Source organism: Pan troglodytes, chromosome 5, assembly GCF_028858775.2.
Source record: "Pan troglodytes isolate AG18354 chromosome 5, NHGRI_mPanTro3-v2.0_pri, whole genome shotgun sequence".
Taxonomy (NCBI): Eukaryota; Metazoa; Chordata; class Mammalia; order Primates; family Hominidae; genus Pan; species Pan troglodytes.
The window spans coordinates 48,028,187-48,053,615 of NC_072403.2; the positions used below are offsets into that span (position 1 = coordinate 48,028,187).

General features: G+C 51.2%; 2 protein-coding genes across 3 annotated transcripts in view; one reads left to right on the forward strand and one right to left on the reverse strand.

Moving 5' to 3' along the window:
• The window catches only part of C6H6orf132 (chromosome 6 C6orf132 homolog), a 39,035-nt gene extending 34,098 nt beyond the window's left edge, over positions 1-4,937 (reverse strand). Inside the window, exon 1 of the mRNA XM_016955482.4 lies at positions 4,430-4,937. Coding sequence (XP_016810971.3) covers positions 4,430-4,574 — 145 coding nt within the window. The 5' untranslated portion in view covers positions 4,575-4,937. The remainder of the gene's footprint in view (positions 1-4,429) is intronic.
• An 11,081-nt stretch (positions 4,938-16,018) lies between these two features.
• On the forward strand, positions 16,019-24,051 carry CIMIP3 (ciliary microtubule inner protein 3). 2 transcript variants are annotated; one of them, XM_016955483.2, is made up of 2 exons: positions 16,019-16,240; positions 23,547-24,051. In XM_016955483.2, exons 1-2 carry the CDS (start codon positions 16,187-16,189, stop codon positions 23,874-23,876), a joined length of 384 nt encoding a protein of 127 aa, XP_016810972.1. In that variant the 5' UTR covers positions 16,019-16,186; the 3' UTR covers positions 23,877-24,051. The 2 variants fall into 2 exon arrangements, with proteins under 2 accessions (XP_016810972.1, XP_016810974.1); XM_016955485.2 differs by having other exon boundaries at positions 16,024-16,132.
• The last annotated feature ends 1,378 nt before the right edge of the window (positions 24,052-25,429 follow it).

The following is a 25,429-nucleotide window of genomic DNA, read 5'->3' on the forward strand; positions in this document are numbered from 1 at the left end:
AGGAGATCGAGACCATCCTGGCCAACATGGTGAAACCGCGTCTCTACTAAAAATACAAAAATAGCCATGTGTGGTGGCGCAGGCCGGGGAGGCTGAGGCAGCAGAATCGCTTGAACCCGGGAGGTAGAAGGTTGCAGTGAGCCGAGATCGTGCCACTGCACTCCAGCCTGGCAACGGATCGAGACTCCGTCTCAAAAAACCCCCAGAGCCCAGACCCTAGCCCAGAGATTCTGACTTCCTGTGCCTGGGGTGGGACCCTAGGAATCTGAAATTAATTAAATTAATTTTTTTGGGTGGGGGAGGACAGGATCTTGCTCTGTCACCCAGGCTGGAGTGCAGTGGTGCCATCATAGCTGACTGCAGCCTCTATCTCCCAGGCTCAAGCAATCCTCCTGCCTTGGCTTCCCAAAGTGCTGGGGTTGTTTTTGTTTTTGTTTTTTGTTTTGAAACAGGGTCTCCCTCTGCCACCAAGGCTGGAGTGCAGTGGCGCAATCTTGGCTTTCTGCAACCTCTGCCTCCTGAACTCGAGCAGTCCTCCCGCCTCAGCCTCCTGAGTAGCTGCAGCTACAGGTGCATGCCACCAAGCCTGGCAAATTTTTGTATTTTTAGTAGAGACAACAGGATCTTGCCATGTTGCCCAGGCTGCTCTCAAACTCCCGAGCTCACATGATCCACCTGCCTCAGTCTCCCAAAGCACTGGGATTACAGGCGTGAGCCATCGCCCAGCCCAGAATCTGCATTTCAAATAAATGTCTGAGGTAGCTGTGAGCTGTCCCATTTAGAGGAACGGGGTAGGAAAGAGAGTCCTCTAGCAAACAAGGGTGTCCCATTGCTGGTGGCGGGTGCAGCGGTGGTAGATAAAGAATCTTGGCTCAGTTAATCCAAGATGCAAGGGAGGAGTCCTGAGTGACTGGCAGCTTTGTCTCCAGATTTGCGAAGATCCACATCTCTGCTTTCTCATGCATTTAAACACACACACACACACACACACACACACACACTCATGTGGCCTTGCTTGGGCTGGGAGAGGGCAGAAGACTTTGTTAGGATTGCAAATGCATTCAGTGAAGCCCTCCTAATTGCTGGAATACATATTAGAGAAATTCTGTAAAGAAAAATTTTTTGCTCATCACCACTCTCACATGACTGTTTGCATTTACCCGCTGTACCCAGCCTACCCTTGTGCAAACAGATTTTTACATGGCTGCAACCACAGAGCAAACAGTTGATTACTCCTTAATTCCCTTACACATCCCTACATTGATTTTCCTCCCTTCCATTCCACCGCCTATTCTCTAAGGGCTGGATATCGCCAGCATCTCACCCCAGGCTTGAGGGGAATGTCACAGACTCAGGGACCCTATGGAACTCTAATCCCACTCTCTCTGAGACTTTGAAATAGTCTTTTCATGGCTCAGTTTCCTCTATTCTACAGCAGTGTTAGGAAGAGGAGCTGAAGCAGGCAGGGGCAGGAAGTGCTCCATGCTGGGAATGATCCAACAATAATAAATCATGCCTTAGAGGAGGGGCCAGTAAACTTTTTCTGTACAGGGCCAGATAGTAAATATGTTAGCCTTTGCAGGCCATAAGGTCTCTTTTGTAGCTACTCAACTCTAGCCATAGACCATATGTAAATGAGGGGCATAGTTGGTTATGTTCTAATAAAACTTTACTCCTCAAAGCAGGCCATGGGCCAGAATGGAGCCAGGACTGTAGTTTGCCAATCCTTGCTTTAGAGCAAGCTTGTCCAACCCATGGCCCAACACAAATTAGTGAACTTTCTTAAAATATTATGAGGGTTTTTTTTTTTTTGCGTTTTTTTGTTTTGTTTTTTAGCTCATCAGCTATTGTTAGTGTCAGTGTATTTTATGTGTGGCCCAAGACAATTCTTCTTCCAATGTGACCCAGGGAAGCCAAAAGATTGGACACCCTGTTTAGAGCTTTTTGTTTTAATGCTCTTCAAAGCACTACCATAAATACCGCTTCAGGCAGTCACCCTGCAGGGAGCCTGGACACTATCCCCTTTAACAGAAGAAAAAATTGAGGCCCAGAGAGTGCTTAGCCCTATGTATTGACAGAGACAGGATGCCAAGGCAGGGCTGCACCTGCATCCCATCACAGAATCCCCAACACTGGTCCCTCCTCTCCCTAACTCCAAGCAGAGCAGGGAGGACTTCTGCCACGCCCAGTGGCACCCCAGGGAACACCCCGGAAACACTGAGGCGCTGTTCTGCTGGGTGCATGATGTTTTCCACGGCTCCTTGTGCAGGCAAGACCAAGCTGAGTCAGCTGGAGGCCCAGCCCTGCCTTGAGGAATGGGAGGAGCTGTCCTTTGGGCTCTAGCTCTGCCCAGGCTGATGAGGGCAGCAGCTGGCTGGAGATGACAGGGCACCAGGCCCTCTTCCCTCACCAGAGGTGCTGATGCCCACTAGCAGCCTGCACAGCCTAGGCAAAATGCAGAAGTGGCTGAGAGGCATGGCTGAGGTCTCCCCTTGAGGGAGGAAGGGTGTGTGTGTGTGTGTGTGTGTGTGTGTGTGTGTGTGTGTGTGGTATTTTCCAGGCAGATGCCCCTCAAGTAAACTTGGATCGCCTTCCTCTGCAGAGTTAATTCAGCAAACCCGCTAAGAGTGTGATCTCTGGAGCCTGACTGCCTGGATTCAAATACTAGTTCTGCCTCACAAGGGAGATTTTGGAGGTCATCGAAATGTTCTAAAACCAGATGGTGGTGATAGTGGCACAACTCTGTGTAAATGGTCTACTAAAAATCATTGAATTGTGGACTTAGAAAAATGCTGCCTCCAGCATTGAAAGCTGTATGATCTTGGGCATATTACTTAAGCTCCCTGTGCCTCAGTCTCCTCATCTGTCAAACAGGAATGATAATAATAGTGCCTGACTCTAGATGAGATTTCAATGAATCAGTAACACAAAGATTTTAGAATGGCATCTTGCACCTAAGAAGGGCTTAAGAAATGGTCTTTCCATGGTGCCTCCGTTGAGAGGGAAAGAAGTGTCCTGGCTCACAGGCACTTGCCCGCACACCTGTGTCTGGGAGTGCCTACACCATGCCTCCACTTGCCCTGCTCCTCCTGGTCTTTGCTTCTACTGTTTGTTTTGCCAGGAATGCCCTCTCCTGTCAGCTCGAATGCTAGTTCCACTCAGAGGTCATCTCTCTTCTTTGCTTTTATGCTTAATAATCGTTTATAGCAAAGGCTCAGAAAGGGCTAAATGGCATATGGTTAGTTCTGTTCACCCCCTGATCTGATATCTTTGTGCCAGGAAGAGGCGACACTTTGTCCGTCCCGCTCCTATCCATGGTGCCTTGTGTCCTGGCTGTGGCAACCTGCATGCTGAACTGAGTCCAACAGCAGGCACCAAGGCTATGACATCCACTGTGGGTCCCAGCACAGTGGCTATAAAGATCAGTGAAGATAATATGGTGAGAATGAAGGCAGGCAAGCTAAAGCAGTGATGGGTGACCTTCCTTGGGCCCAGAAGCCCCCTGCCCCCCCAACCTGGGCATTCCAGAGCCACATGTCATACACAAGAAATGGATTTCTGTCTCCAGCCGCTGGCTTCCCCTAGTTATAGAGAATACAAATTGCAAAACGATGCAATGATAAGATGACCCACAGCCAGAGCCTGGGGATGAGCCAAGGCGGTGCTTTTAGAGGCTTGCAGAGACACACCAGTCTGATTCCAGGGTCAGCGGCAGCTGGCAGTCAGGGAGAGGGTTCCTTGGCCTCCACTGTCCCATTTCTGGCTCCTCGGTCTTAGCCCAGAGACAGCCCAGGTCCCAGGTTGACCTGGCAGGAGCCTGTGGCCCCAATAAGTGACTTGGTGTCACAAACAGGCTGGTAACCTGGTAGCAGCTGCGCCTGTTGTTTTTTCCTGGGCCTCACCTAGCCAGAGCCAAGTTTGTGAGCACCCAGATAGCAGGCCCCTCTCTGCCACGTGGGCTTGGGAAACAGGGAGTGCAAAGGGTGAGGGAGGAGTTCTTAGCCCCTTAGCCCCCAGTTCTTCAGGAACACTTTTGCTTCAGCCAGAATGGGGGTGTAGCGGTGGGGGTCGGGGGAGATATCGCAAACCTCCGGAAGCCTTTCCGCTAACAGTAACACAAGCATAGGATTCGCCAAGAGGGGGAATGAAACACCTCCGAAGAAGGCCTGGGGTCAGAGGTGGGGGCGGCAAAGTTCTCCCACCTCCCCGTGGTTGGGGGGGGTCCCCTCGTTCCCCACACCTCTCTCACCGCACAGCCCTTCCCAGACACCCCGGTGCGGTGCCTTCTCCCCTGCCCGGCGGCTGCTCTCGGCCAGTCCGCAGGTTCCAACGTGTCCCTCCCCTCCGCGCCTCCAGGAGACAGCACCGCCGGCCCTGCCCCAGCGCCCTCCGTCCCCGCCCCAGCGCCCTCCGTCCCCGGAGTACTCACCGAAGCCCCCGGTCCCCTCCTCCGGGGCCTCCTGGGTGAAGATCCAGGGCGGGTTGGTGGCGTAGAGGGAGGTGCTGGGGGTCGTGGTGTGCTTCTTCCCGAAGAGTTTGCTGAAGGTGCCCTGCACCGTCTGGTTCTTTTTCATGCTGCCGCAGCCCGCGCGGGCGCCAGGGAAGGACCTTCCCTCCCTCGCCCTGCCCTGCCCCGGACTGAACTCAGCACGGTCTCCCCAGGGGACTCTACCAGGCCATGTCCCCCGCCGTCCTCCCCGCCCGCGCACCGGGCAACAGGTGCTGCGGGCGCCGCCGCTTGCCGGGAAATGAGAGCTACCTGGCCAGGTAAAAGGCAGCCGCTCGGCCGGGCCCCGCCCCGCCGCCGCCCAACTCCCCAGGCCGCATTCCTTCCCGCCTCCTTCTACAACAGGCCATTGTTGGCACGGCCCGGTGGGCTGGGGACCTGGCCCGGCCCACGCCCAGCCTGGGAGACGGGCCACCCCCTCCCCCCGGTTCCTCCCTGCACGCCTCCTTCACCCCACTTCCCCCTAGTCCGGGGAAGGAGGCGGGTGAGTTCCCAGCCTCTCAAGGCGATTCGTGACCAGGTCAGTATGGGTACATCGGGGACAGCTCTAGTGTCCAACACGAGGGACATGGATGGCCAAAGCGAGCACGCCACGGCATCCTATAGCCCCTCAAATATGTGGGGCGTGAGGCTTCGGGGAACATCAGGAAGTGCCTGTAAGAGAAAAGTAAGCTGGGAAAAGCAAGAAAATGACAAACTAGTATACCAATCTGATGACGAGGGTGGAAAAATATCCTCACTGACAGGGCTCCGAAGAGAATGTGGGATGACGAAATCTTGGCATTCTGTGTCTGTACATCACATTGTTTTTCTTTTTCTTTTCTTTTCTTTTTTTTTTTTTTTTTTCCTTTGGACGGAGTCTCGCTCTGTTGCCCAGGCTGGAGTGCAGTGGCGCCATCTCGGCTCACCGAAACCTCCCGGTCTCGGATTCAAGCGATTCTCCTGCCTCAGCCTCCCGAGTAGCTGTGATTACAGGCACGCACCACCACGCCCGGCTAATTTTTGTATTTTTAGTAGAGACAGGTTTTCACCATGTTAGCCAGGCTGGTCTGGAACTCCTGACCTCGTGATCCGCCGGCTTCGGCCTCCCAAAGTGCTGGGATTACAGGCGTCGGCCACCGCGCCTGGCCCACATTCTTTTTTTTCTGTGAAGTTAAGTGAATATAATTTTTGAAAACCTAAAGTGGGTAGAGCCCACTTAGGGTTGGGTTCACTCTCCAGGGAGACAAACAGTGGTACTTTAAGGCACTTAGGGTAACATCCTAGCCAAGCCAGGGGTGGCTATCCATGGGGGAAATTTCCTCCGATGAGGATGGGGAGAACCTGCGTGAAGATGCTGAGAGCAGAGGTGCAGGCCAAGTGGGTGGAGTTTGATGTTTTCTGGGCAGCAGGGGGCATAGGCTGGTGCAAGTTGCCATTTCTGCTGAGCTTCCTGGGGACAGAGCCCACTGCCACATTTCCCCTCAGTTTCCCCCAGATCTTACACCAAAGGCGTTTTCCCTCAACTTTTCATTCTGAAACATTTCAAACCTTCAGAGAACTTAAAAGAATTGTACAATGACCACCTGTGTACCCTTCTCCCTGGATTCACCAATTGTTAACTCATTGCTAAATTCATCCCTCTCTCTCTCTCTCTCTCTCTGTCTGTCTCCCGGATTCTTTTCCTTTTCATTTTGCTGAAGCTTGGAAGTTGTAGATACCGTGGCCCATTTCTTAGCCTCCCCCAGTACTTCAGCATCGATGTCTAAGAGTAGGAACATTCTCCTACATGGCCACAATACAACTGTCACACTCAGGAGATCTAACATTGCCAGGCACGGTGGCTCACGCCTGTAATCCTAGCACGTTGGGAGGCCAAGGCAGGTGGATTACTTGAGGTCAGGAGTTTGAGACCAGCCTGGCCAACATGGTGAAACTCCGTCTCTACCAAAAATATTAAAAAAATCAGCTGGGCATGCAAGTGTGTGCCTGTAATCCCAGCTACTAGGGAGGCTGAGGCAGAAGAATCGCTTGAACCCGGGAGGCAGAGGTTGCAGTGAGCCAAGATCATGCCATTGTACTCCAGCCTGGGCAACAAGAGTGAAACTCCGTCTCAAAAAAATTAAAAAACAGGCCAGGTGCGGTGGCTCATGCCTGTAATCCCAGTTACTCGGGATGCTGAGGCAGGAGAATCGCTTGAACCCAGGAGTTAGAAGTTGCAGTGAGCCGAGATCGCGCCATTGCACTCCAGCCTGGAGGACAAGAGTGAGACTTTGTCTCAAAAAAAAAAAGAAAGAAAGAAAGAAAGAAAAAGCCAGCTGGGGCTGGGTGCGGTGGCTCACACCTGTAATCCTAGCACTTTGGGAGGTTGAGGCAGGTGGATAACGAGGCCAAGAGATCGAGACCATCCTGACCATCCTGGCCAACATGGTAAAACCCTGTCTCTACTAAAATTACAAAAAGATGGGCATGGTGGCGTGTGCCTGTAGTCCTAGCTACTCGGGAGGCTGAGGCAGGAGGATTGCTTGAACCTGGGAAGTGGAGGTTTTGCAGTGAGCCGAGATCACACCACTGCACTCCAGCCTGGCGACAGAGCGAGACTCCGTCCAAAAAAAGAAAGAAAGAAAAAAAAAAAAAGGCTAGCTGGAAAAATGGGAATTAACTAAATGTCCACCAAGAGGTGAATTGTTAAATTTAAATAAACTATAGCCGGCTGGGTGCCACGGTGCATGCCTGTCATCCCAGCGCTTTGGGAGGCTGAGGTGGGCTAATCACTTTAGGCCAGGAGTTCGAGACCAGCCTGGCCAACGTGGCAAAATCCCATCTCTACCAAAAATAAAAAAAAAAAATTAGTCGGGTGTGGTAGTGCATGCCTGTGGTCCCAGCTACTTGGGAGGTTAAGGTGGGAGAATCGCTTGAGCCCAGGAGGCAGAGGTTGCAGTGAGCCTAGATCATGCCACTGCCCTCCAGCCTGGGTGAGAATGAAACCCTGTCTCAAAAATAAATAAATAAACAAATAAACCATGGCACATCCTATCCACACAATGGAATAAAAAGGCAACCCTCGCCAGGCGTGGTGGCTCACGCCTGTAATCCTAGCACTTTGAGAGGCTGAGGGAGGTGGATTGCCTGAGCTCAGGAGTTCGAGACCAGCCTGGGCAATACGGTGAAACACCATCTCTACTAAAATACAAAAAATTAGCCAGGCGTGGTGGCACGTGCCTGTAGTCCCAGCTACTCGGGAGGCTGAGGCAGAAGAATTACTTAAACCTGGGAGGCGGAGGTTGCACACTGAGCTGAGATCACACCACTTCATTCCAGGCTGGGCGACAGAGTGAGACTCCGTTTCAAAAAAAAAAAATTATCATAACGCAACCCTAAATACAAGTGAGTCAGCTAGCTGCTAGCTGTGTCCAGTTATCTCTAAGATAACCTGATAAACTTAGCCAGATGGTAAGTGATCCGCCCGCCTCAACCTCCCAAAGTGCTGAGATTGCAGGTGTGAGCCACTGCGCCAAACGGTATAGTGTGCTACCATTTGTCAAGGGCAGGAGGTAGGGCAGAGTAAACATGATCTTATTTGTTTCTTTTGGCACAGAGAAACCTCAGAAAGTTACATAAAAAAACTAATAAAAGTAGTGGCTGGGCGTGGTGGGTCATCCCTGTAATCCCAGCACTTTGGGATGCTGAGGAGGGTGGATCGCCTGGGGTTAGGAGTTCCAGACCAGCCTGGCCAACATAGTGAAACCCCGTCTCTACCAAAAATACAAAAAATTAGCTGGGTGTGGTGACGGGCGCCTGTAATCCCAGCTACTAGGGAGGCTGAGACAGGAGAATCGCTTCAACCCAGGAGGGTAAGGTTGCAGTGAGCCGGGATCACACCACTGCACTCTAGCCTGGGTGACAGAGTGAGACTCCACCTCAAAAAAAAAAAAAAAAAGAAAGAAAGAAGAAAAAAAAAAAAGGCCGAGCACGGTGGCTCACGCCTGTAATCCCAGCACTTTGGAAGGCTGAGGCAGGCAGATCACCTGAGGTGAGGTCAGGAGTTTGAGACCAGCCTGACCAACATGGAGAAACCCCGTCTCTACTAAAAATACAAAATTAGCCGGGTGTGATGGTGGGTGCCTGTAATCCCAGCTACTTGGGAGGCTGAGGTGGGAGACTAGCTTGAACCCAGGAGGCAGAGGTTGCGGTGAACTGAGATCGCACCATTGCACTCCAGCCTGGGCAACAAGAGGAAACTCTCTCTCAAAAAAAAAGAAAAAAGAAAAAAGAAAAGAAAAGGCTTGGCATATAGGGGGAGAGCTTCTGAGTCAGCTTCTTTATCTACAGCATGAGAGCAATAACACTGTCCCCTCTTGGGCTTGTTCATAGGGGTGGGAGGAGGAGTCTTTAGAAGGTCTAGGTTCAGCAGTGAGCAGTCCCACCAAACCTGCCAGTTTCATCTCATCAGCCTGGCAGCTTTTGACGCTGAGCTCCCTGGGGCAGGGGCAGGGCCTCATCCTCTGTCCAACTCAGCACTCTGTACTGTTGATACTCAGCCTCCACTCCGTCATCTAATAACCACACCTCACACCTGTCCCCCAGGAACAGAAGCAGCCAAATAACAGGCTCCCCTCGAAACAGACAAAAGCCCAATCCTATCATTACATTTCTGCGCAGCGATTACTCAGTAACCTCCTGAGAGCCAACTTTCCTGGGCAGTTCTGGAATGCAGGGTGGGATTGGGGGCCCGCAGTTGCAGTCTCCCCAGAGACCCAATCAGGTCTTTGTCAAGTCTGTTGTCTTTTTTTTTTTTTTTTGAGACAGAGTTTCGCTCTTGTTGCCCAGGCTGGAGTGCAATGGCGCGATCTCGGCTCACCACAACTTCTGCCTCCTGGGTGCAAGTGATCCTCCTGCCTCAGCCTCCCTAGTAGCTGGGATTATAGGCATATACCACCATGCCCAGCTAATTTTGTATTTTTAGTAGAGGTGGGGTTTCTCCATTTTGGTCAGTCTGGTCTCAAACTCCCAACCTCAGGTGATCCGCCTGCCTTGGCCTCCCAAAGTGTTGGGTTTACAGATGTGAGCCACCCTGCCTGGCCAAGTCTGTGGCCTTTCCTCCCACACCGCCAAGGGGTCCAGGCTGGGGAGTATACTCTTGAGTAAGGGAAGGACAGGCCAAAACGTCCAGAGAGTCAACTTAGTCCCCACCCTGGGTCTCTGCGGCTAGCTCTTCAGAAACTCAATCAGAATTCTCAAATCCCAGATAATGAGGGGATGCAGATCATCCTGCCAGGCCTTTTGTTTCCGGGCAGGAGACACCTTATTGCAGATCAGCTCCTGAGGCTCTTTCTTTAGGCCTTCACAGTAGGGTGGGCTTCAATCCCAGCTACCTCTGTTTTCTTCTGGGCTGGCTGCATTCAAGGAGAGGGGCTCAGGCTGAGGGGCTCTGGACGGCTAGACTCCTACACATCCCGAGATGGGGCTTGGAGATTCTCGTGTAGCTGGCGCCTGAGGTGTAGGGATCTGAGGTCTGCCCTGTTTGTTCAGGGAGTGCTGGGAAGGGACTCATTTTCCTTTTCATCCGTGGGCTGTTTGGTGGGATTATGATACTGTGGGGAAGATCCTTGACTGCAGACTAGGTCTGAATCCTGGCTCTGCTACTTCTCAAGGGAGTGAACTTGCAGAGTTACCATCTCTCTTGAGTCTCAGTTGGTTCATCTGTAAAAGACATGGTTGTTATGAGATTCAATGAAAGAGTGGGTTAAGGTGCTCAGCAGAGGGTCCAGCTCATGGTAGATACTCAGTACCTGTGTGCTCCCTCCCCCTACCTTGTAGGTAGCCAAAGCTCCCTACCCTGCTTTGGGCATGGAGATGCTAAACAGAGAACAGCAAAAACACAACAGAGACCATGAGAGGCTGCAGAAGAGCAGTGTCAATTCAACAAAGAACCTCAAGAAGGAAAATTCCACTGAGATCCGGGAGACAGGGTGGGGCAGGTGTCTACAAGGTCACCTTTCAGGCCAGGTAAAAACATCCCGTGGTAAAACACATCCCACAATCTGAAACAATGTGTGTGTGCACAAGGGCATGTGTCTACATTTTAAAAAATGGATTGGCCGGGCGCAGTGGCTCATGTCTGTAATCCCAACACTTTTGGAGGCCGAGGTGGGCGGATCATGAGGTCAGGAGATCGAGACCATCCTGGCTAACATGGTGAAACCCTGTCTCTACTGAAAATACAAAAAATTAGCCAGGCGTGGTGGCGGGCGCCTGTAGTCCCAGCTACTCGGGAGGCTGAGGCAGGAGAATGGTGTGAACCCAGGAGGCAGAGCTTGCAGTGAGCCGAGATTGGGCCACTGCACTCCAGCCTGGTGATACAGCAACACTCTGTCTCAAAAAATAAAAAATAAAAAATGGATTAAGTACAAAAAGCAAAAATAAAATAAAATTAAAATTATTTGTAGATTATAACCATAAATATATATTTGTGAATGGCCAGGGATTGGAAGGGAACAGAACTGTGAAGATGGTCCAGCTAGAATGTCAGGATTACATATGGATTTTTGGGGTTTTTTCGTTTATTTGTTTTTTTGAGACAGAATCTCGCTCTGTCGCCCGGGCTGGAGTGCAGTGATGCAATCTCGGCTCACTGCAACCTCTGCCTCTTGTGTTCAAGCAATTCCCTTGCCTCAGTCTCCCAAGTAGCTGGGACTCCAGGTGCGTGCCACCGCACCTAGCTAATTTTTGTATTTTTTAGCAGAGATGAGGTTTCGCCATGTTACCCAGGCTGGTCTTGAACTCCTGGCCTCAAGTGATCCTCCCACCTCAGCCTCCCAAAATGCTGGGATTACAGGCTTGATCCACTGCGACCGGCCACATATGAGTTTTTAAAAACTTTTTAGTGATGTGCCCTGTTGCTCTATCATTTGTTTTAAGTTAAAAACTCAACAAATAAAAATAACATAATTTAATATGGAACGGATTTTTGTTTGTTTGTCTGTTTGTTTTTGAGACAGAGTCTCACTCTGTCACCCAGGCTGGAGTGCAGTGGCACAATCTTGGCTCACTGCAACCTCCGCCTCCTGGGTTCAAGCAATTCTCGTGCTTCAGCCTCCCGAGTAGCTGGTATTACAGGCACCCACATCATGCCTGGCTAATTTTTATATTTTTAATAGAGACGGGGTTTCACCATGTTGGCCAGGCTGGTCTCAAACTCCTGACCTCAGGTGATCCACCCGGCTCGGCCTCCCAAAGTGCTGGGATTACAGGTGTGAGCCACGGTGCCCGGCCCATTTTGTTTTTTTAAAAAGCCCTAGAGCAGGGGGCAGGAGGCCTGGAGATGTGGATTCTAGTGCCACCTCTGCCACTAACCTCCTGTGAGACCATGAGCCTTCCTGTGCCTCAGTTTCTCCATCTGTAAAATGGGATGGTGGGATCTAATACTCAGGTGTGGTTTCACATCTGTTTAAAATGCTTGTTGGCTGATAGGGCAGAGGAAGAACAGCAAATGAGGGTCTTTTCCTTCCTGTGTGAGGAGGCTACTTCCAGCTCTGAGGAAAGAGGGGTCAGAAATGGGAGAAATGTTTCAAGGGAGGGTGGCGAGCCTGTCTTGGGCACAGCATCTCCTCTGTGTCAGGCTCTGTGCTCAGGCTGTGGGAGGTCCTACCATTCAGCTATGTAGAGCCTCAGGGAATCACACAGCCCCACACCTGTCTCACATGTTCTGGAGACCAAAGTTTGAACTGGGATTTAAGGCCTGGGTAAATTCAGAGCTCAAAGTTCCAATTCAAGATGTGGGACATTGGCCGGGCGCAGTGGCTCAGGCCAGGTGCGGTGGCTCATGCTTGTAATCGCAGAACTTTGGTAGGCCAAGGCAGGCGGATCACAAGGTCAGGAGTTTGAGACCATCCTGGCCAACACAGTGAAACCACGTCTCTACTAAAAATACAAATATTAGCTGGGCGTGGTGGTGCACGCCGGTAATCCCAGCTACTCAGGATGTTGAGGCAGGAGAATCGCTTGAATCCGGGAGATGGAGGTTGCGGTGAGCCAAGATTGCGCCACTGCACTCCAGCCTGGGCGACAGAGAAAGACCTCATCTCAAAAAAAAAAAAAAAAAAAAAAAAAAAAGATGTGGAGGTCAGCTTGCCCGAGAAGCAGCTTGTCTCCCTCTCTCTCTGGTACCTGGAGGGACCAGCAGCTACACCTGTCATTGTGTCATTGGCTGGGCTTTTCCTCTGCGTCAGTCACAGAGCCCACTACAGCCATATGAGCCCTGTGAGGGAGAGGCCCGTATGTTCATTTTATGGATGGAGAAAAGAAGACTTCAAATGATGCTTACTCAGACTCCATGACCAATCAATTCCGCTCTTAGGAATGTGCCCCAAAGAATCTTTCACCCAGGTCTGGAAAGGGACGTGCATGTGACGTCATTGAAGTGTTGTTTGGGGATGGGGAGCCGGAGGCAGTTGGGGATCCACATCCAGGGGAGTAGAGAGGTAAAATGGGGTGGGTGCACTCCGAGGAGGACGACGCAGCAGCTGGAAGCGAGGAAGCAGATGCTTATGTGGCAACACAGAGGGTCTCATCAACAGCAGGGAGTCCCACAAGTAAATAACAGAATGAGACCCAAAACACACAATACCACTTATGCAAATGAAAACCACCTGCATAAAAACAACAATATATATTTTGCAATAACACATATGAACAAGTAGATACTCATTAAGCAGATTCAGATGGTTGCCTTTGGCTGGGGTGGGTGGGAAGTGTGGTCGGAAAATGGAGATAAGGAGAAAAATTAACACAAGAAGAGAGGAGGAACAGTGATGATAATGCATCGCTAAGCAAGGAATGTGAATAACTCAGCCCTGTGTACTTGAGGTCCAACAAAGGAAAAACAAGTAAAGATCAGAGAGGTTAAGTAATTTGTCCAAATTACACAGCAGGTAAGAAGGGGTGGAGAGAATGTCCAGATAACCAGGCCTACTTAGGGCAAGGCAATAGCAGGACACTTAAAAACCATTAACCTGCACCTTAAGAGCAGAGAAGGCAGGAAAGGAGGCTGTGTGTGTGCAAGGTGTGGGGGTGGTTAGAGGATCCTTCTGTGCTCCAAGTCAGCCCTGAGTCTCCATGACTCTTCTCTTTCTTCCCAAACACCCACTGAGCACTGTGGGGTATTGACCGCAGCCCTTACCTTCCAGGGACTTTGATGATGCATAAAATGAGGTCATCCCTGGAGTTGGCAGGAAAGTCAGAGAAGGAGGTGCTCCAGGAGGCAGGATTAAATCAGGAGTTATCAGGGTTTAGAAATTATAACATAAATCACAGCATCTACCACGTAGTAGGCACTGCTCTAAGCTCACAAAGTCCCCATAAGCCTTCAAGATAAATTCTATTATCATCCTCATTTTGCAGATTAGGAATTGAGGCACAGAGAGGTTAGGTAATTTGTGCAAGTCACACAGCTGAGAAATGGCAGAACTGGGATTTGAAACCCAGGCAGAGTGGGTCTGGATGTCATGATCTTAACCATTATGAAATTTACCAATGAAATAAGGCAGATATGGCTCATCTGGCCAGGACTTCCTAAAGGCGATCTCCCCAGCCACTGCCTCCTCTTGAGCTCCCCATAGTGAGGCTGACATGGCCTGGGCTGGGTACACTGCTGGCAGGGGCCTACCACCAGATGTCAATGCCTCCTGCCCCACACAAGTTCTCCCCACCTTGGACATCAAGTATCCAAGGTGGAGGGACACAATGTCCTCATGATACACATAAGACACTGAGCCTGGAGAGGGGACAGGACTTGTCTCAGGTCACCCAGTTCTCCTGGTTATCAGCCCAGCACCTCACCCCGCTTTGGCTGAGACGAAGTACAATGTGTGCTAAGCCGTGGCTCCCCCAAACCCACACCCAGACACCTGGGCTCCCTCCCGAAAGCTCCTTCAGGCCATTTTCCCCCAGATGCAGAGATGCTGGCCACTCTGTCCAGAATGCCATGTCCCCAGCCTCCCTTTCAAACAAGACTCCACCCTCCCCAGAGCGCTTGGAGATTGCCGGTCAGAGGCTGTGGCAGGGGAAGCCCGATTAATGCTCCGCTGCTCCTTCTCTTTCTCTCCTGGTCCCTCCCAGCCTCCTTAGAAATTAGGGGTCATTACCATCAGGGTGTGAGATCTAGGGACAGCACACAAGTCATCAACACCCCAATTTCCAGTCTGCCTTCGGCCCCAAAGTCCATCTTGTCAGCGTTGACTCAGGGCCAGGAAGAAAACAAATAATTCCAGGCCCAGCCCAAGCTGGTGTGGCAGGAAGGCACCCAATAGCTCTATCTACCTCCCCCTGGAACTCTCTCCTTCCCCTCAACCAAGGGAGAAGCCCATGTCATTCCTACATGTGGGATTTCTGACACTACTCCTGGGAGCTGCCTACCAAGTGTGGTATTGGGGAGACAGGACCCTAGGGAGGTAGGGGAGCTGATTTTTGAAGATGGGGACAGGACAGCCCATTCAACCACCCACCCATCAATCTAATTACCCACCCACACATAGTCATAGCTGATGTTTACTCAATGCTTACTCTGTACCAGGCACTGTCCTAAGTGCTTTGCCCAACTCTATTAGGTAGGGACTTTACCCATTTTACAGATGAGAAAACAGAAGCATAGAGATGTCAATTAATTTTCCCAAAGTTACACACTAGTAAAATAGTACAGCCAGAATTCAAGCTCAGGCGTTCTAACTCCCAGACCTGCAATCCTCTATACCACAGCCATCACCATCTGTCCATTTACTGACCATCCATCCATCCACTCACACATGGTCACTCCTATTCAGCCATCTGTCTATCCACCTGTTCATCCATCCCTTTATCTCCCAACCCCCTGTTCAAAGCAATCCATGAGAAGGAATGGCATATGTAGAGGCTCAGAGGGGAGAGAGTGGGGCATGTCTAAGAAACTAGCTACTGCATAGAGAACAAGGGAAAGATAGCAAGAGATGAGGCTAAGGAGATGAGCAGGGCTCAAATCACAAGGGTTGGCCCATCCACCATCTATCTGCCAACCCAGTCCATCCACCTGTCCATCCACCCTCCCACTCATGTCCACCCATCCATTCATCCACTCATCTCTGTAATTTGGAAGGCAGACAGATGATAGATAGATGATAAATAGATGATTGATAGGTGGTAGATGATAGATAGATAGATAGATAGTTAAATAAATAGATAGATTAGATAGATAGATGATAGATAGATAGAATGAAGAGTTGCCAAGGTACATTTCCTTCCTGACAGTGATATTGGGACATGGGGGAATATTAGGACTTCTGGAGGCACCTTGATAATTAGGATGATCTCTCTCCATTCACCTCCTGCCCACAGTTTTAGGGTTCTATGGGTTTGTGGGAAGAGGGAATAGCATAGTGGGCCAGTGTCAAGGTTAAAAGACCCTTCCAGGCCCTGAAACATCAGTCCCCAGCCCTGGCCTCATGTCTCCTTGGGAAGACAGAAGGAATTGTGTTGTAAAGAGGTGTCACAATGCCCCCTGCCCCATACAAGTTCTCCCCACCTTGGCACTCTCAGTATCCTGCCAAGAGTCCTCCCTGACCACCAGAAGTTCCACCTCACCATCAAGAAAGGCCCTGGTCCAGGATGTGCAAGGTGTGATGAAATCACAGGGCTGGGGAAGGTCAGCTCGGGGTCACAAGAAGCCTGATGGGCAGGAAAGAGCATGAAAGCCCCAGCCAGCCTCACCTGTGCGGCTGGGAGGTGGGTGCTCTTACAAAAGGCTTAGTTGGGTGCTGGTGCTGCTGCCTGCCTTGTACTCCCCAGCTGTCGGACCTCTGCGATCTCTCTGGGGAGATGGAGAGAGGGAACAGGACACCCTCCATCTTGCTTCCCCTGCCCCTTCACTGCTGTAAAGTGTGTCCTGGACTGTTTGGTTCGTGTTACACCATCTCCAAGGCAAACTTGAGATAAATAATAATTGTAGCTAAAGTTTGAGTGCTTAAGAGGTCTAGGCACCTTACATGGACTAGCTCATTAAGTCCTCACATGAACCCTATGAGGTAGAGCTCTTGTTATTCCCACATTATACTTGGGAAAATTGAGTACGGAGATTATAATTTGCCTAAGGATCAGGCAGCTAGTGAGTGAGAGGGCTGGAATTTTATTTATTTTTTTTTTTGAGACTCGCTTTGTTGCCCAGGCTGGAGTGCAGTGGCACAATCTCAGCTAAGTGCAACCTCCGCCTCCTGTGTTCAAATGATTCCCCCACCTCAGCCTCCCAGGTGGCTGGGATTACAGGCACCTGCCACCACGCCCGGCTAATATTTTTGTATTTTTAGTAGAGACGGGGTTTCACCATGTTGACCAGGCTGGTCCCGAACTCCTGACCTCAAGTGATTCTCCTGCCTCGGCCTCCCAAAGTGCTGGGATTACAGGCATGAGCCACTGTGCTCAGCCATTTTTTTTTCTTTTTTTTTTTTTTACTTTTTTATAAAATAGAGATGAGGTCTCTCAATGTTGCCCAGGCTGGTCTTGAACTTTTGAGCTCAAGCAATCCTCCCACTTCAACCTCCCGCTGAATTACAGGTGTGAGCCACCGGGCCCTGCAGGGAACTGGAATTTGAACTGGGGTAGCTGGCTCCAGGCTCTCATGCTACCCAGTCACATGAGGAAGCTGAGGCCTACCCCCGGCTTCCCTAACCACTCCCTTCAAAGCCCCTGTGCTCCCCCAAAGGGAAACGTGCTCTCCTATAGGTTCAGACAGGTATGTGTGTGAAACCACGGTGTAACTGCCCGAGAGGCTGAGAGTAATGACTATTTGCACTGTGCCTTTACCGTTCCCAGCACTCATGGCACCCCACCACAAGCTGGTGAATTAGATAGCCTTATTATCCCCATTTTGCAGATGAGGCCCCTGAAGCTCAAAGAGGCTCAGCCACTTGCCCAAGGTCGCCTGACCTGTAAGAACAGGGTCAGGCCCAGAGCTCAGACCTTCAAACACCAAAGCCAAGGCACATTCAACAGCACCACGTGCCTCTGGGGGCCCTCACCAGCCTTCACACCCAAGTGCTATTTGCATTTCAATAAGGCACAAGGCCTTCCCCCAGAGTGAGGAGGCTACAGGTGGAATTTCTCACTGGGCAAGGCCATGTGCCTATGGCCCTGGGGTATTTGAGAGGACAGGGTGCCTTCCTAGAAAACCTGTAGTAATATCACAGATGAGATCTTCTTGCCCTACTCAGAAAGCCCCACTCTTGAGTCATGCACTTCCTCACTCTAAACCCCGGCATAAGGGACAAACACATATTAGTATATATGTACATATTAATACATGTGTACTGTGCATCTGAAAGGCCTTTGTGGGGTCCGCCTGTGGGGATGGGGGTTATGAAGGATATTTCTTTTTTCTGAGACAAGGTCTCACTCTGTCACTTAGGCTGGAGTGCATTGGCTGATCTCAGCTCCCCGTAACCTCCTCCTCCCTGTAACCTCCTCCTCTCTGATTCAAGTGATTCTCCTGCCTCAGCCTCCCTAGTAGCTGGGATTACAGGCGTGCACCATCACACCCAGCTAATGTTTTGTATTTTTAGTAGAGATGGGGTTTTGCCACGTTGCCAAGGCTGGTCTCAAACTCCTGGGCTCAAATGATCTGCCCACCTCAGCCTCCCAATGTGCTGGGATTACAGGCGTGAGCCATGGTGCCGGCTCTTTTTTCTTTTTTTTTTTTTAATAGAGATGGGGTCTCACTATGTTGGCCAGGTTGATCTTGAACTCTTGGCCTCAAGCAATCCTCCTGCCTTGGCCTCCCAAAGTGCTAGGATTATAGGCATGAGCCACCACGCTGGCCCAGTGAGGGATAATTCTACCTAGATTCCTTCTTTTGGCTTTAGCTTAGAACCCAAATGAAAATAGGATCATGGGATTCCCAAGGGAGGGGCTGGTGAGAATCTCTACTTGTCCTGTAACTTCATCACTCCCTGTAGAATGGAAATGAGGGAAGCAGTAGGGGAGATGGGGCTTCTTCCTCAACCCTCTAAACCAGGGTTTCTCAACCTTGGTACTTTTGACATTGGACGCTGATGATTCTTTGTTGCGGGAGCTGTCCATTGTAGGATACATAGCGGCATCCCTGGCTCCTACCCACTGGAAGGCACTAGCACCTACCCCACACTGTGTGACAACCCAAAATGTCTCCAAACATGCCAAATGTCCTCTGGAGGAAGAATCAGCCCTGGCTGAGAACCAATGATCTAAAGTCACATACACAGTGTGCGCACACCCAGCACACTTGACGAGGAGCATGTGAGCAAAGAAGAGCCAGTTAAAAGAAACCAGATGTTAACCTGGAAAGTATGCAGTCAGGCCCCACCTTCAGCCAGAGCTGGCTCTGCTAGGCCCTGGGGGAGGTAAAGGGGTGTCCTCAGCCCTCTGAGGTTAGTCACTTGGAGGCTGGCTTGGCCCCTAGAAAGGGCAGGGGAGGGCTAGTGCTGCCTGACTCCCTCTTCCTCCTCTTCCACCTCTTCCCCTGGACTGTCTGTGTCCCAGTTTTTGTGAGGGCTTCATCCCTGGATGTTCCGGGGACCCTGGCTGTCCCCTACCCCTGCTGCCCCCAGAGTCCTGTATGTTGCAGCAGCAGCATCCTAAACACAGCCGAGGTGTGGACCCAGGGCAGGTGGGCCCAAGCCAGGGCCTGGGCTAGGGCAGAAAGGGAGGAGAGAGTTTGAATCCTGGTTCCCACACTAACCAGTTGTGGGACTTCTGCAAGTTACTTACATGCTATTCTACAAACTGTGAACTCAGAAAAATGCTTCGATGCCTCCGAGCCTCAGTTTCCTTATCTGAAAAATGGAGGCAACGTCTCAAATGGCTCTTAGGAGCTTTTGCAGAGCTGAGTGGCTAATGCCTGACATTTGGCAGATCCTCAATCCTGCGAGTAAAGAGTGCCACCCTTCCATCTGTGGGCTGCTCTCTTCAGTTCCCCAGCCATTCTAAAAGCACCTGCCTCTGTCACCACTGGCCCCAACCCCATGAGCCCAAGATGGCCAAGAGGCTGATGCAGCCTTGGGGCTGAAGGGTTAGTGGGGAGCAGGGATGGGGGGTGGGGTATCTGCAGCTCCCTCATCTTCATGGCCCTTCTATGGTGTCAGGAGGACAAAACCCACATGCTTAGACTCATCCTTAACACAAAGAAACCTAAGCCACTTCTTGCAGCCCAGGAAAGGAAGCATTCTCCAGGCCAGGATGTCAGCCTCTACCAAGGATAAAGAGATTGCCATGGGTCCTATAGCACTGATTGTCACTGCCCTCAGGGGACATTGGGCGATGACTGGAGACATTTTTGTTGTCACGACTGGGAGAAGGTGCTACTGGCATCTGGTGGGTAGAAGCCACCACTGTAATTCTGCAAGACACAAGACAACCCCTCTAACAAAGATTGTCCAGCCCAAAGAGTCAGAGGTACCAAGGCTGAGCCACTGTACTCCACAGGGACCCTCTTGTGCTCAGGCGTGGTGTCTTTGTCACCTTCACACCAAGAGCCTGGCATCCAAGAGGTGCCCAGGAATGGTTGCGAATGAACGAATGAAGCAACTCATGTCCTATCCTCAGCTCTGCTAAGAGATGGTGATTCATGGCGTAGACCTCACACTTCCCAGTGGGTTGTTCTGTCCATGCAGGTTCCAAGAACCCAGAGCCCAAATCCAGCAGTCAAAACCCCACAGTGTTCTTGCCAGACTGGGAAATCTGGCTGCCCCGCCCTCCAGTGAGCTGGAAGCTGTGCAGGGCAGCCTTGGCTAATCACCTGCCACCCAGCACACCTGGCAGGAGCTCAGTGGGTTGATGGAATGAGGACAGAAAGAAATAGAAGATGCACAGGCCCCTGGCAGGCCCTGCTCACATACCGCAGTGGGCACAAGACACGTCATGGAGCACAGGGTGTGGAAAGACCTGGGTTCAAATCCCAGCCTTGCTCCTCACCAGTCATGTGACCCTGGACATGGGACTGACCTCTTCCGTTTTTTTCAATTACAAGTGGGGCTAATAATAGTAACACCTTCCTCAAAGGGTTAATGTGAGGATTGGAAGAGGTAATCCACTGACAGGGTTTGGTGTGGTGCTACAAACTGAAGTGGAAAAGAATCCTTTGTTTTTTTTGAGATGGGGTCACGCTCTGTCACCCAGGCTGGAGTGCAGTGGTGTGATCACAGCTCACTGCAGCCTCGACCTCCTGGGTTCAAGCCATCCTCCTGCCTCAACCTCCTGAGTGGCTAGGACCATAGGTGCACGCCACCATGCCTGGCTAATTTTTAATTTTTTTTTTTATAGAGACAAGGTCTCCCCATGTTGCCCAGGCTGGTCTTGAACTCCGGGCCTCAAGTGATCCTCCCACTTCAGCCTCTCAAAGTGTTGGGATTACAGGTGTGATCCACTGCACCTGGCTAGAAAACAATCTTTGATGACCACTATCACAGTTCATTTCCAGTGCTTGCCCCTCTGCCTATAAGCCCCTGTGCCCTGGGGCTGAGCCTGGAAGAGTCTGGGAAGGCTGTAGAACACTTGCTCATTTCTTGTGGCTGTGCACCAGCACTGGGGTAGGCTCTAGGGAAAAAGAGATGCATAGAACGCAGTCCTGACTGCTGGAGCTGTTTACAGCCTGTTGGGACTTTAGCAAAGGACTATATTGGGACTAAGATGAGACAAGACTGCAGCAAGTGGTCCCAGTGCACTTGTAGGACTCTGAATGACAACTTCTTCAAAATGTGTGTGCCTGACTCACCTTAGTCCCTCCAGCGAAGGAGCACATCCTGAGCGGGGTCCAGAAGGCACAGAAGAGGACAAGATGGGACAGGGGCTGCAGGAGTCTTCAGTGGTTCCTGGAGAAGGTTTCAAGTCTGCTGCTGAACTTGGAAGAATAGGAAGAATTTCGAAAACTGCAAATTTGCAAAACTGAGGGCACATTTATACCTGGGTAGGAACCAATAGGAACAAAGCCTGCTTTGGAGGAAAGCCCTGGACAAGTTTGGGCTGGGCAGATAGTTTGTAAATTAAACCCAGAGGAGGCCGGGTGAAGTGGCTCATGCCTGTAATCCCAGCACTTTGGGAGGCTGAGGCGGGCGGATCACCTGAGGTCGGGAGTTTGAGACCATCCTGACAAATGTGGAGAAAACCCATCTCTACTGAAAATACAGAATTAGCCTGGTGTGGTGGCGCATGCCTGTAATCCCACCTACTCGGGAGGGTGAGGCAGGAGAATTGCTTGAACCCAGGAGGTGGGGATTGCAGTGAGCTGAGATTGCATCCTTGCACTTCAGCCTGGGTAACAAGAGAGAAACTCCATCTCAAAAAACAAAAAACAAAACAAAACACAGAGGAAATACATCATGATTTGAGCAAAGGAGACTTCTTTTGTAAGAGGGCAGGAGCTCAACTTCCACTAACCCTGTACCTAGGGGTTCTCTCACAGTGCCTAGAGGCTGGAGGGCTGTGAGGCTGGGGGAGAGGAAATGGATTCCCCTGACCGCTGAAGCCTGGGGGAGCAGAATAGATCCAGCCTGACACACACGCAGGATGGATGATTGCCTACAGATGCTTCATCCTTTGGTGGTGCTGTCACGGTGAGGACAGTCCCTAGTAAAATGTACAGCTGGTACCTGAAACATGGTGTGGGGATTTGAAGGTGAACAGGATAGCTTGGTCACAGGAAGGGTAGTGACAGAGGAATAAATAAATGTCAATGTGAGGTGCTAAATGTGTCAATGGGGGCCTCCTAGAGATTGAGTAGACCCCAATAAGTAATCAACCAAGAGTGGTGGTTAGGACGAGGTAGGTATGGGTGAGTAGGAGACACATTTGGTAACAATGAGATATGTTATAAAATAGAATGGACTGGCTGGCTGGAAAGTAAGCGGGTACCCCTTACTAGAATTCAGTTCAATTGATCCAACATTTATCAACCTTTCTCTAAATGCATTCGTCTGGAGTAAAACAGTAAATAGGATTTTGGAGGCTGTTATGTCAAGGGTAAGAGTATGAGATAGTTGCCCTCAAGGAGCTGAAACTCTAATGGGAAAGACAGAATTTCCCTAGTGCACAGGAGGGAGAGCACGCAAGCCTGGGGAACACCTGAGCCAAGGTACAGGCTCTGGAAGTACCGGATGTGAGCAGGGAACAAGAGGTAGACTGTGTGGCTGAAATGCTGGGTAGGTGGAGGGATGGAGGGACTGGAGAGTGGAAGCCACATTCTTTTTTTTTTTTTTTTTTTTTTTTTTTGAGACACAGTAGGCTGGACACAGTGGCTCACGCCTGTTATCCCAGCACTTTGGGAGGCCGAGGCGGGTGAATCACCTGAGGTCAGGAGTTTGAGACCAGCCTGGCCAACATGGTGAAACCCCATCTGTACTAAAAATACAAAAATTAGCCGGGCGTGGTGGCGGGTGCCTGTAATCCCAGCTTACTCAGGAGGCTGAGGCAGAAGAATCGCTTGAACCCAGGAGGCGGAGGTTGCAGTGAGCCGAGATCGTGCCATCGTACTCCAGCCTGGGCAACAAGAGCGAAACTCTTTTTTTTTTTTTTTGAGATGGAGTCTCGCTCTGTGAGTGTGAAGCACAGCATGACCAAGCAGGAGGGTGGGAGACAGGAAGCCCTGGTGGAGGGCAAGCTGGAGGGGCCCCACAGGATAGAGAGGTCGAAGGCCTGACGGAGCAGTGGCAGAGAAGAGGGAGGGGAGGGCCACACAGGAGCCATGCGAAGGACACGGACAGACGATTGGATGCAGGGAAGGGGGTTGGGGAGGGACTGAAGATAATCCCCAGGTTCCTAGCCTCTGGGAGCTGGCAGTTGCCTCTGGTAGGTAGGCAGAGTTCTGCAGCAGCAGGGGGCCAGGTCCGGGGACCCTGATGGCTCTCCCCTGCTCTGGAGGTCCCTGGCTCCATGGTCAGCACAGCAGTGCTCCAGAGTGGCTCTGGGGGCTTCTGAGCAGTGGCTCTTTCTCCTCCCTTCTGCCCCTGGCATAGCAGTTGAAGTCCCAGTATCCAATGCCTCAGCTCTCCCCTTCTTTCCCCCCTCCCAGGACTCACAGAAACCCTCTGTACCCAGTCATGGGCCAAAGACACCGTCATGCAAGGGGGTGAAGGCTCCACACTCGTCCCGGCCCCGGGCGTGGAAGCAGGACCTCGAGCAGTCTCTGGCAGCAGCCTATGTGCCGGTCTTGGTGGACTCTAAGGGGCAGAATCCGGACAAGCTCAGGTTCAATTTCTACACCTCCCAGTACTCCAACTCCCTGAACCCCTTCTACACTTTGCAGAAGCCTACCTGTGGCTACCTGTACCGCCGGGACACTGACCACACCCGCAAGCGCTTTGATGTGCCTCCTGCCAACTTGGTCTCGTGGCGCTCCTAGGCCTGAGCCAAACGGAAGCCCCCGACCCTTCACCCTCACCCCTGTGACCTCAGGTCCCCAAGGGGAAGGGCTGCTCACTGCAGGAGGAGTGACCTATATTCGGGCTAAGACAGCTGTGCCATGCCCACCTATTGACAATGATAAAGGGAGGTCTCTCTTCTCAGCAGCAGTTAAAGTTTGTCCTTCCTTTCCCTGGCATCTGAATGGGTGGCTGTGGGTAGGTAAACAGGCCATGGGGATGTTATACAGTAAGGTTATGTCCAGAGGTTTCTGAAGACTTGGAAGGACTTGATTCTCAGTTCCCTAACCCCAAAAGTAACCTCAACCCTTCTCCAGAGCCTGAGTCCCAAGCAAAGCCCATCCTAGCTCCAGCCTCCCGATGGTCCAGGCTCAGACCCCTCCAAGGAAGAGAGGGTGGGTGTGGTGGCTCACACCTGTAATCTCAGCACTTCAGGAGGCCAAGGTGGGCAGATCACCTGAGGTCAGGAGTTCAAGACCAGCCTGGCCAACATGGTGAAACCCCGTCTCTACAAAAATTAGCCAGGCATGATGGCAGGTGCCTATAATCCCAGCTACTCGGGAGGCTAAGGAATGAGAATCCCTTGAAGCCGGGAGGCAGAGGTTGCAGTGAGCCGAAATCATGCCATTGCACTCCAGCCTGGGTGACAGAGTAAGACTCCGTCAAAAAAAAAAAATTAATTAAAAAAAAGGAAGAGATCCATCAACTGGCCATGACTCCTGCTCTCTTACAAGGTCATCTTACCCTGGTTGGAGCTGCTGCTGCAGAATGAGGAAGAATGCAGGGAATGAACACAGACTCTAGGTCCCCTCCCAGACCCAGTTTTACATAAAGCTGCTGCTTCTGACTTGTAGTTTGTTGGTGGGGGAAGGATTTCCCATCCTTGCCATCTCCTCTGGTCTAGAAGAGCTGGCTCTGAGGCTAGTTGAGCTCATGGGTCATGGGGCATGGAAGAGGGGGATGGAGGCAGAGGGCACTGGATTCACAGCAGGGGCCTGAGTGAGTTCCCAGTCACTGCCATTCAGAGGGTACCCCAGTGGTGTGCTGGAGCCAGCTCGTACTGACTTGTAAGAGCTGGTTGTGCCCATGTCTTCCCTACTCCACAATCAGTGATTTCCTTTTTTTTTTTTTTGAGACGGAGTCTCGCTCTGTCGCCCGGGCTGGAGTGCAGTGGCGTGATCTCAGCTCAGTGCAAGCTCCGCTTCCCGGGTTCACGCCATTCTCCTGCCTCAGCCTCCTGAGTAGCTGGGACTACAGGTGCTTGCCACCACACCCGGCTATTTTTTTTTTTTTTTTTTGTATATTTAGTAGAGATGGGGTTTCACCATGTTAGCCAGGATGGTCTTGATCTCCTGACCTTGTGATCTGCCCACCTCGGCCTCCCAAAGTGCTGGGATTACAGGTGTGAGCCACCGCACCCGGCCCACAATCAGTGACTTCCTGTTGGCAGTTTGAAATCAGCTGTGGTGGGAGCATTTACACCACAGAAGTGAGCAAATGCCTACAAATTGGAGTTTCTTTTTTCCAGAGAGCT

Bases quoted from the DNA above. Each gene is read 5' to 3' on its own strand.
- CIMIP3 (XM_016955483.2), top strand. From the start codon at position 16,187: ATGGGCAGGAAAGAGCATGAAAGCCCCAGCCAGCCTCACCTGTGCGGC. The intron at 16,241-23,546 runs GTGGGTGCTCTT...CCCCCCTCCCAG, and splicing joins CTCACCTGTGCGGCTGGGAG to GACTCACAGAAACCCTCTGT.